The following is a 12,500-nucleotide window of genomic DNA, read 5'->3' on the forward strand; positions in this document are numbered from 1 at the left end:
AGATTTTTTCAAAATAGATTTCACAAGGAAGCGACTGTTTGGAGTGTTTTGGTGTCTGACTGGAAAATGTGTAAATCACCAAAGTCCCTTTAAGGCAAGTCAGTTCACTCGGCAGCCATCTTTGAAACACTTCTTGGGCAGTATGCTCGGGCATTCTGTCTGAATGGGGAAACATCAAATTAGATTTGCTTACAAATTACAAGCTTACGATTACGTTGCATATTTGGACTCACCAATAAAATTAAACAGCCGTCTCACTTCTAAACATTCGAGTCAAACATAATCGGCATATTTCAGGTTGCCCGAGCTAATGCGCACTCGATAAGAACAAGATCACGACACCAACCTCATTTATGGCCGTTTTACACATTATCATCCTCTTGATTCTGATCGTCAGATCGCGCTGATCTTCTGAAGTAATCTACAACTCTGTCTTGATGGCGAATCTCCTCCAGAAATGACTCTTTGTTTACAAGTTTGTGGGTGTTTGAGTAGTTGGTGTCATGTGATGTGCGTTAGACAGGACTGTACCTCGCGTTCATTTCATACAGATTACAAAACCAACACACTTCTGTTTTCAAGTGCACTTGGTTCATTTAAAAGCACAGATGCCAAGCTTCATGTCGATATATTTGTGATGCAAATATTCGCTGAGATTCCAGTGCGTTTGTTGACCACCGAACTGTCGTAAAACAACACGTCTAGTTTGAGCTTCTCCTCTGAGAATCGTCAGTCTGTGATTGGCTCTTGTACTAGTAGGCGGGGCTTCATTCGCCATATTGATCGTTACAGATTTCCCCATTCAAAACTTTAAGAGCGCCGGGTCTTGTGTATTCTAGAGTCTTTAATATCGCGTTCACAGGCCTCCCTGTCAGCTCTCATTTCTTTATTTTGTTAGTTTTTTATTTGTTTTGTTTTTATTAAACTTGATCTTGCGCTACAGCATAGGCAGAATGCATGTAACAATGTAAAAACACCCACATTTAACTATTCTTATCCTTATTTAGCTAAGTCTAAAGTATAAGTGTACGTTCATGGATATTTTTAGAAATGACTGCAGCCAAAATGAGCTTGCTGTCATCATTACCATTAATAATCAGCAACACAAGGCTAAAATAAAGGTGCCATACACTACAGTGGTTAAATGAGTTAAATTGTCCTCTGATATCTACATAACAGGTTTATTAAGTTCAGAAAATCTCCAGAAACTGTTTTATATCTCATTTATTACTCCATAAAATGCACATAGAATCAGAAGCTCCATCATTGACCATATTTGGATCGGTCATGAATATTAATGAGCTCCACTCTGACATGCAGCGCTCACAGATTCACACACACGCATGCAGCATGATGTAAGCTGAACAAGGGCAATCCGCTTGTATGCAATACTGTTTCAATACTCATTTGAATAGAGAAAATATTCGTTTATGACCACTTTTTAGTCATATCACACGTTAAAGTGAGCAATCATGGTGTACACGGACATCACAGACACTAATATTTGATCAATTTATAAAAAAATGAATCCCTTTCTGGCCATTGGATATTAGGCATGGACATATTTATATTGCGAAAGTATTGCATTGCTTTGTAAATGTTTATTATTATCCTTTGAGTCTCACCGTTCAGTTTGATATAGCGATTGGATGCGGGAAGCCGCTTCGCGTGACGTCACACTTAACGAGCCGATATAATAATATTTAAATTGTCAAAAAACTATTGTAACAAATGAAGTAGATGTTCAAACTGGTTAACTGGAATATAATAACAAATTAAACCTGGATAAAAACCCAAACCGCCCTTCTGCAGCAGGCCTCAGGGGTGTGTGTTTGAGCATCAACACACTGACACACACACACACACACATGAATGTGATTGAGGATTTGTGTCGCTGGATCCCAGTTCACGAACTCTACTGCTTAATTAGCACTATTATTGTGTCCTGGGTTGCCAGGTGTTCACTACAGAACTAGCCCAGTAATATCAAAACTCAAAATACGCCACTCTTATTGGTTAAGCACATGTTTTACATCACTGTATGCATTATACCAGTGTTTCCCAACCCTGTTCCTGGAGGCACACCAACAGTTCATGTTTAGGATGTCTCCCTTATCTGACCCATTAACTTCAGGTGTTGGAGTCTCTTCTGATCTTCTGATGAGTTGATTCAGGTGTGTTTGATTAGGGAGAGAATGAAAATGTGTACTGTTGGTGTGTCTTCAGGAACAGGGTTGGGAAACTCTGCATTATACTCCATTACTTTTCTGAAAGTTACTGCATATCATTAATTATGAAGGTTTTGATTTGATAAATACCATTGTTTTGCTTTAGATTGACTGTCGTGTCGTCTCGGGACTGCTGTGAGCCGTTCCCAAATTTGTGACATTAATTTTAACGTCTGCATAAAAGCAAACTGTCCAATGCTTATTTGACTTGCGCTCATTGTTAGTCTTGAAATGAACTATTAATCAAGTTAATCCACTGAAAGAACGGTTTGTTTTGATAATCGCTAATCAAAATCTGTAGATTAAAGAACAGCAGTGCTTCTCTGATGAATCTGATTGGCCGAAATATGCTTGGCCACGCCTCTCCAACCGTTAGTTTGCTGTGAGTGAAAGATGAGAGGCGGAGCTCAAAAATAAACCACACCCCCTTCTCAATATTAAATATTGGGATGCAGCACAAGTGTGTGTGTGTGTGTGTAAGTGGTAGTGTTTGATTGGATGTGTGGATTTCTGTGTGTGTCTGCTTTTATGTTAGTATTTGTAAGGGTAAATGGGGGTGTGTGTGCATACTCGCACATATACATGCATATGTGTGCACACTTATGTGTATGTACCTGCGCATGCGTGAATGCGTTGGTTTTAGTGTGTGTGTGTGTGTGTGTGTGTGTGTGTGTGTGCATGCGTGAATGGGTGTGTGAGCATGTGCGTGACTGCACAGATGTGTGTATTATTGTGGGTTTTAGTGTGTGTGGGTGAGTGCGTGTGTGCGCGCGCAGGCGTGAATGGATGTGTGAGTGTGTATGTGCGTGATTATGTGTGTGTTTGTAAGTTTAAGTGTGTGTGCATGTGTGTATTTTTGTGTGTGCATGCGTGAATGGATGTGTGAGTGTGTGAGTGTATGTGCGTGGTTGTGTGTGTACAGATGTGTGTATTTTTGTGTGTGTTTGTGTGCGCATGTGTGAATAAGTGTATGAGTTGCGTATGTGCGTTCCTGTGTACAAACGTGTGTATTTTTGTGTGTGTGTGTGTGAGCATGCGTTAATGAATGTCAGCATGCATGCCTGTGTACAAATGTGTGTGTGTGTTTGTGTGTGTTTGTGTGTGTGTGTGTGTGTGTGTGTGTGTGTGTGTGTGTGTGTGTGTGTGTGTGTGTGTGTGCGCGCACGCTTGTGTGAATGGATGTGTGTGTGTGTGTGTGCATGATTGTGTGTACAGATGTATTTTTTGTGTGTGTTTGTGTAAGTTTAAGTGTGTGTATTCGCGCATCTGAGTATGTGTGTGTGCATGTGCGAATGGCTGTGTGAGTGTGCGAGTGTGTATGTGCGTGACTGTGTGTGTACAAATGTGTGTATGTGTGTTTAAGTTTTACTGTGTGTGTGCGCGCGTTTATGAGTGTGTATGTGTGTGACTGTGTACAAATGTGTATGTTGGTGTAAGAGTGTGTGTGTGTGTGTGCATGTGTGAGTGGATGTGAGTGTGCAGGATTGTGTGTGTACAAATGTGTGTATTTTTGTGTGTGTTTGTGTAAGTTTTAGTGTGTGTGTGTGTGTGTGTGATTGTGTGTGTACAGATGTGTGTATTTTTGTGTGTGTTTGTGTATGTGCGCATGTGAGTGTGTGTGTGCGCGCATGCGTGAATAAATGTGAGTGTGTATGTGTGTGCCATGTGTACAAATGTGTGTATTTTTGTGTGTGTGCGTGATTGTGTGTGTATTTTTGTGTGTGTTTGTGTATGCGTGCATGTGAGTGTGTGTGTGCGCAGGCGTGAATGAATGTGAGTGTGTATGTGTGTGCCTGTGTACAAATGTGTGTATTTTTGTGTGTGTTTGTGCACGTTTTATTGTGTGTGTGGGTGTGTGAGCGTGCGAGTGTGTATGTACATGACTGTGTGTGTAGAAATGTGTGTATTTTATGTGTGTTTTTGTAAGCTTTAGTGTGTGTGCGTGTGTGTGTGTGTGTGTGGGGGGGGTGGATGTGTGTGCATATTTGAGTCAATGGGTGTGTAAGTTAGTGAATAGGTGTGCATGGATGCGAGTGTGTGTGTGTGTGTGTGTGTGTGTGTGTGTGTGTGTTTCTTAAGCTAATAATGAGCAGTCTGTTCTGCGTGATGACGTCACTGGACTGAAGATCTGCCTCCATTTTGTTTTTATCTAAACGAGTGTTTGACTGTTGAGATCTCGGAAAATCTCCATGGTAACAGCAGTTTACCGCCAAACCTCCATCACGACTGTGACATCACTGCTGCAGTAGCGGCTATGATGACGGAGACCCCTGATTCATATGAGAGTCACTGTGAATCATCCGTTTTACTATGGTGAGTTACTGTAGTGTTACCCTGGAGCAGCCTCTGCATCGCCGCCACACTCAGAGCTGCTTACTATGGGAAATGTTTTGTACAGGGGTTTTTTAATGTGATCTTACTGTGATGCTGCGGTACAATAGCAGAGAGGGTTTATATTGGGGGGGTTTACAGTAAAACACGTCTAACTGCTCTTGGAAACGGTGATTATTATACGTTTTGGATTGTTTTGCATCATCTCAGCTCTCTTATTCCGATGAGGTGAATGAACGATCAGCTGAAGAAATGGAAATAAACTGAACTGTCATCATTAAAGTCCTGTTTGCTTGGTCTTTACAGCTGCTTAAGGCAAGGCAAGTTTATTTCTATAGCACATTTCATACACTGTGGCAATTCAAAGTGCTTTACATAAACAGGAATAAAGAGACGAGTATAAGAGAAATAAAAACAAGTAATTAAAGTGATTAAAAACAGATTAAAGTGTGTTAAAACTGGTTATAAAAGAAGAGAAAAACATAATAGTGCAATCTGTGGGACGTAGCACAGTGCTCATTCAGTAAAGGCACAGCTAAACAGATGTGTTTTCAGTCTTGATGTGAATGTGCCTACTGTTGGAGCACATCTGATCATTTCTGGATGCTGATTCCAGCAGCAGGGGGCGCTGCTAGTAGCTGAAAGCTGATTCACCCTGCTCTGACTGAACTCTTGGAGTTTCTAGTTTATATGATCCTGAAGATCTGAGTGATCTGTTAGGTTTGTATTCAGTGAGCATATCTGTATTATATCTGATTAATAGAGCAGTAATAAAACTTTAAAATCTATTCTGAATGTAACTGGGAGCCAGTGTAAAGACCTGAGGACAGGTGTGATGTGCTCTGATTTCCTGGTTCTGGTCAGAATTCTGGCCGCAGCGTTCTGGATGAGCTGCAACTGTCTGACTGTCTTTTTGGGAAGGCCAGTGAGGAGGCCATTACAGTAATCCACTCTGCTGCTGATAAAGGCATGAACAAGTTTCTCTAAGTCTTCACTAGAAACAAAGCATCTGATTCCTGCAATGTTTTTGAGATGATAGTATGCTGATTTACTGATTGCTTTGACATGACTACTGAAACTCAGATCTGACTCCAGAGTCACACCAAGATTCTTGAACTTATTTTTTGTTGTTTGACCCTTAGTGCCAAGGTACGCATTCACCTTGAGAACCTCATCTCTGTTCCCAAACGCAATGACTTCAGTTTTCTCTGTGTTTAACTGAAGAAAGTTTTGAATAAACATCTTCAGTGCTTTTAAAGTGTTTATTAAAGCTGCTGTATATCAGAGTTTGACTCTTCTACAGTATAAAAACACCATCATGTGTGTTCAGATATTCAGAATCATGCTCAGTGAACAGTCTGGTTTATCTCAGACACAATGCTGAAGTCAGATATTTTGCTGTGAACATGTGTGTTACGTGCTGGAACAGCTGTCTTTGTTTTGCTCTCTTTAACCCGCCCACTGCCAGTTTAGCCAATTATATTTCAGCACCGGGTTGCCAGATGGTGGAAAACAGCGTATTTCATTCATTCAGTCATGCATCCGTGACTGAAATGTGACCTCTGGTGGACAGTAGCAGACTCTGAAATGAGATACAGACACCGAGTTCCACATAACGAGGTTATTAATTAGTAATTAATATAAATATTACGAGCATAAACATTAGATTAGAAAAGAAGTAGGAATCTGTTAAAGTTTTAAATTAAAAACTGGAAGCTATTGTCATTTATTAAGCAAACAACAAACTGGCCAGCACACACAACCTTCCAAGAAGTTGGCCATTTTAATAATAATAAAATGAATGAATAAATAATAATAATATTGTAGAGCTTCACAGTTTGTCTAGCCTCTCTCATAAAAAGCTAATTTATGGATAACAACATTAGCCAAATTATTATTTAAAATTATTTTAATATAGGCCACTTTTGTTGCTTCACACCTTTTTATTGGTCGTTTTGTTTAACTATAAGCTCCAATATTTAGAAAAATCGATATTTGTAAAATAGTTTCTCTATTTAAAGACAATACAGTAGTTCAGTAGAGAAAGGTGACTTCACGCCAGATAGTGTGTGTTCCTGCACAGCTGGGTGTTGGACTCAATAGTTTGCATTGGCCATAAAAGAATGATCTGAAGTCACATGGAAGTCAATGGGTTATTTTCACAATCTATGATGGCATAGCAGTCAAAATAGGGCAAATGAGCTCATATGGGACAAATTCTGGACCCTTGTCAATGAGGGGTGGGTCTTCCAAACCACCCGAACCCCCCGCTGCCTACGGGCCTGTATTTGTAATATACATGAATTAGCATATACTTTAGCATTGTGTTTCATTATATCAAAACAATCTACACTGTAAAAAAGCAATCTGTAATTTTACAGTTTATTTCCGGCAGCTGCGGTGGCGGGAAAAAAAATAACGTAAAATAATGGCCTTAAAATTATAGAAATTGACTGTAAAATAACAGAGGTTGAATTACAGAAATTAAAATTTAAGTAAATTTCTACAATTTAATGTCCGTTATTTTACAGTAAATTTCTTTAATGTCCGTTATTTTACAGTAAATTTCTTTAATGTCCGTTATTTTACAGTAAATTTCTTTAATGTCCGTTATTTTACAGTAAATTTCTATAATTTAACGGCCGTTATTTTACGTTTTTTTTTTTCCCGCCACCCCAGCTGCCGGAATCAAACCGTAAAATTATAGATTGTTTTTACAGTGTAGATTAATTAAAGCTTCATCATAATTATACTGATTATTTTAGCAAACACATGTTGTATTCAGAGATGTTTGAAGAATGTACAGTTGTAATATTAAAAAAACAAAAAAACAATTTTCAACCTGAATTTTGTGCTAGCGATGCAGATCAGCGCATATTTGATTAAATTAGTTTTAATTTTTCATGTTTAAACATATCAGAACGCTTGTTTGTAACTCTTAATCAACTTGTCATATCTTAATTTACATAATAAACAGTTTATTTAAATAATATAGGAAGAATAAAGAAGAGGAAGTTTAATTTCCCTATATTATTTAAAGGAACATGCATAATTGTGTGTATGTGTGATATAATAACAATCTAGATTAATTAAAGCTTTATCATAAATATATTGACTGTTTACTAAATGCATGTTGTTTGAAGAATGTGCACTTGAAATATATACAAAAACGAAAATTTCAACCTGAATTTTGTGCTAGAGATGCAGATCAGTGCATAATTTATTAAATTAGTTCTAATTTTTCATATTTAAACATATCAGAAAGCTTCTTTGTAACTCTTAATCAACTTGCTATGTCTTAATTTACATAATATATAGGTCCTTTAAATAATATACGGATAATATTTCCCTATATTATTTAAAGGAACATGCATAATTATGTGTGATAATAATACTAATAACAACTGACCAAAATATGCATTTTCCAGAGAGTTTTACCTATGAAAAAGCAAATCAAATGTTTTAATATTTAAACATTTCAGAAAACTTGTTTGTAACTTTTAATCAACTTCTCATGTCTTAATTTACATCATATAAAGTATATAATATATGAATATTAAAGAGTAATTGTGTGTATCTGTGATATTAACAATAATATTCATTAACAACCAACTAAAATATTAAATAAAATAACATAAAATGCTAATAATATGGTCAAATAAAATAATATTCATTAATAAATTAAAATAAAAACCAATAAAATGTTTCAATATTTATCTAAATTGTTAATTTGTTAACCACTTGTGTTTTTAGCCGAAGAAACCCGCTGAGAAACATAATGTGGGCTGTAAATAAATCAGCGCTCTCTTCTTTCTGCTCCAAGCGCGCCAAACCCACGTGCTCTGCTAGAGTTCGCGCGCTTTCAAATGACACTAGATGGCGGGAAAGAAGCCGTGCGCGCGAACGTCAAGAACGCGATGATGTTCCCTCCAGGGCGGGGATTACAAGACGGAAGCACAGCACGTGACCGCAAGAGCGTGAATTTCATTGGACATATCTTACATGACGTCACTGCCAGGGCGGGAGTTTTTCGTGAGGGAGGGAAACGCAGGAAAACAAGCGTGATAAACACCACACAAGCGAATAAAATCAAACATACATGTATAGTTAATAAACAAGCACAGATGCTCGTCTCGAGTGTAGCTTGAGTTCATCATTTTGAACTCTTTGAATGATGTTTAGTACATAATAATAATTGAACAATTGTAAACAGACACAAAATGGCAGCATAATTAAATAAATATATGTATTTATTATTGAAATAAATTAATTATAATTACATGAGTAGCCGAAAAGTTTGTGAAGTAAGCTAAATGTGCTCAAATAAACGCGTGTGTGTTTTAAATACATGGGAATAACTGTTAAAGAGACGCGTATGTATATCAGAGGGGGCGGAGCTTCAGCGGACGCACATGCGTGATTATTCACACTGCATTCACAGCGCGAAAGACACCGACAGCACTTATAACGGCACTCAGACATTTTAAACCGTCTTTTTTAAAATAACCGTCTTTGAATTTGAATACTTTTGAATTTGTGTCGTTGTCGTTATTTTTCTGAGTGTGTATCGATCGAGTGTATCGTGCTGTGAAGAACAGAAACAGCAGAGAGAAAGTGTGTATAAGTGTGTGTGTGTGTGAGTGAGAGTGTGTGTGTGTGCGTGCGCGCGCGCTGCTGGACTTCAGTGTGTGTGTGTTAATGTGATATTATGGCGGTGAGTCTGGATAAAGACGCGTTTTACCGCCGCATCAAGCGACTCTACGGCAACTGGAAGGTACGGAGAGCTCAGTGTGTGTCACAAACACCACACAATCTGATTATCGATCATATTCGATCATATTTATCCATATCTGATGTGTTTATGTGCGTCTTTGATGCTGAAATCCTCTCTCTCACACACACACACACACACACACACACACACACACACACACACACACACATCTCAGGCCTCAGCTCTACAGAACTGTTATATAAACACACTCCGCCGGTTGTGTTCGTGTTTTAGTGTTTATTGTGTGATTTATGTTCGTTTATTAAGAGATAACTGAACTTTGCTGTTATTTTAAACGCTCATGTGTTGATTAGCGCAGCGGCTAACGTGTTAGCATGCTAGCATGTAATGTTTCCAGTTTCCACGCAATTCTCGCTTGATAATACATCTCCTCTTAACGTGTTGAACACACAGACTGTGTTTTGTTCATGTTCGTATACGAGTTTATGCCTGGTGTGTTCTTCTAGGATGCAGAAGTTGTGTGAGATGTAGCATGCAAGTTAGCTTAGCTCATCCTAAGACATGCTGCAGGTGGGAAACAAAACTCTTAGCATTAAGTTAAGTGTTACTTCATGTTGTGAACACATCGAGTCTAAATTGTGTTTCCTGAAGAAAAGTATTGCGCTTTTTGTTTTAAATATATTCTATAATCACTTCACTATAATGTGATATCCTAGTCCTCAAAACCAGTGAGAAACAAACCCTTTTTTTAATGGTAATTGAGATGTGGACATTAGCTGAAAGCTGAATAATAACCTGATAATGTGTGGTTTTGTTATAAAATATATAAAATATACCACTTCTGATGTGCAGCGATTGAAAATCTGGAGTCTGAGGGATCAAGTAAGTGTGTATGTTGTTAAATTCAGCTTTTAGTAATGCACATGACTAGTCAGAAGTTAAACTGATTTATTAATGGTGTGGAATTTGCTAAATATATTCATGAAATGTGATTTTACATATTATTTTCATGATTTTTTTCGGCCACAAAATAACAATAGATGATTTTAACCCATACAATGGGTTTTTGGATATTCCTACATATATAATCATGCAGCATAAGACTCATCTAATGCTCACTGATATATGCATTTTATCATACAGAAGACTTTTATACTTGATTTTTATGAAAAACTGACCATCTTAGGGATGACGATTTGGCCTAAAATTGAATAATTGAACATTTTAACTCAATTTTCAAGTAATGAACGATTTTTTTAATTTATTAATTTTAAAATAATAGTTAATTGACAGGTTTTGTACAGTAAATATGCTCATATATTACAGGAGAGCTTTCTGAAGGGTGCATCACTTGATTTTAAAAATAATTGAAGGAAACACTATCTGCTAGTGCTGTCTTGATACCATTAATTCATGTTATGATACTGTACCAGCTGAAGTATCACGATACTAAGTGGTAGGCATGGGCCGGGATAAGATTCTGACAGTATGATAACCTTGGAAAAAAATATCACGGTTTGACGGTATTGGTATTACTGCTCTAAAATATACTCTTTTTAAATGTCTGGGTAAAAAAACTAAAACTTTCCCCCCTTTGAACACAATATATATTATTTTGAGAAACATTTATAATATTTTGGAGCAGTAAACATGTCAGGCTAAACAAATCAAATGAATTATTGACTTCTGCTCTCTTCATTAGTTTCGAAAACACAGGTTTCTTTACAAAATGGCATCTTTGGAGATCTTTTCTGCTGGAGAAAAATAAAAGTAAATAAATAAAATCTTACATGTACCTTATGAACAGTACAGCAGAACATTTAGGTGGTTTTAAAACCTTGACCTTTTTCAAACCACGGTATACCTCGAAAACGGTTATCGTCTCATGCCTACCAAGTAGTTTTGCCATATTGTATTTCATAACTCAAATCCACGAATAAAGAAAATGGCCAGAGATACTATATTTGATGTTATATTAAGCCTACTTGAATTGAATGAATGATTCCCTTATTATTGAAAAGTATTCGCACGTCACTACTTAAAATGTATTGGTTCTTTTTGTTTAATTGGTAGAAAACTGACCAACAAAAAATACATTAAAATAAAGATACAAATTATACTGAATTAAATTTGTATTAATACATTTTTATTGTTTTAATGTTTCCAGCATCTATAGTTTTTAAGTCTTATAAGGCAAGTAATTAAAAATTTCACTTAGTGAGTCCTTCTTCTTAAGAGATTGTCGCAGTTGTTTTAGCTACTAAATCATTTGACAGGAGCAGATAATAACTGATTCAGATTCAATCTGAAGCATCAGAAAACGTGCAGTTGGCTACCATATAATGTGAGTTCTACACAGTTTCGCAACCTTAAAGTGCTCTACAGACTAATCAAATAAAATGGGCTATCGTTGCACAAACGTGTGAGCATTTTAGAGACTTTTCCACATGCAACATTATGTATTGTAGATAGACTGATAATGACGATGCTACCGTTTACAAACTACAGTGGCACCGGCAGTATTTTGGAGACATTATCACGATACTACCAAAAGTAAACCGTGCAACCCTACTAGCTACAATCTATGGTTATTTATTGAACATCAGCGCTGAACAACTGAAATTAAAACACACACTGCCTAAAGCAAACAGGTTTCTTTTCTTATATAAAACTGAAAATAAATAAGTCGAACTTTTGAAAACAAAATAAATGATTGTCAATGTTTTTCATAATAAAAGTGGAAAATAAGCAGCATCTCTTCTAAATTAAATAACTCTTGTATATCCTGTAAATAATAGTTTAAACGGTGCATTTCCTGCATCTTCTGTAAACAAATATTTTAATTTAAATAATGATTTTATTGTAATGCCGTCTCAAGGCACCTCTGACGCAGCTTCCAGTCATCGTCAATGTAGTGCAAACGTGTAATGTGTAGTTATATTGGTTTTTTGAGAGGTGCGTAGGTATGAGACCACGCGAAGGCCTGTGCGTTTGATGCAGAAGTATAAATCAGCCTTAGAGCGGGGTCATGTGACTGCACGCGGTTAACACCTCATTAATCTGGAAAAATGAGGTTGATTGTAGCTTCTGAATGTCAATTGCTTGTCGATTAATCGCCCAGCCCTACTGTAACTACAGTTCTTCAGACATGTTAGAATGGTGAAAGTATTGTTGTTTTGTAACGTTATTTTTTTATAATTCTCCAT

At 37.0% G+C, this 12,500-nt stretch overlaps 1 protein-coding gene across 1 annotated transcript in view; it reads left to right on the forward strand.

Annotated features, from left to right (window-relative positions):
- Positions 1-8,986: 8,986 nt before the first annotated feature.
- supt16h (SPT16 homolog, facilitates chromatin remodeling subunit) overlaps positions 8,987-12,500 on the forward strand; it is a 42,738-nt gene continuing 39,224 nt past the window's right edge. The window contains exon 1 of the mRNA XM_056460863.1: positions 8,987-9,333. Coding sequence (XP_056316838.1) covers positions 9,268-9,333 — 66 coding nt within the window. The 5' untranslated portion in view covers positions 8,987-9,267. The remainder of the gene's footprint in view (positions 9,334-12,500) is intronic.

The sequence above is a fragment of the Danio aesculapii genome, chromosome 7 (assembly GCF_903798145.1).
Source record: "Danio aesculapii chromosome 7, fDanAes4.1, whole genome shotgun sequence".
NCBI classification, from domain to species: Eukaryota; Metazoa; Chordata; class Actinopteri; order Cypriniformes; family Danionidae; genus Danio; species Danio aesculapii.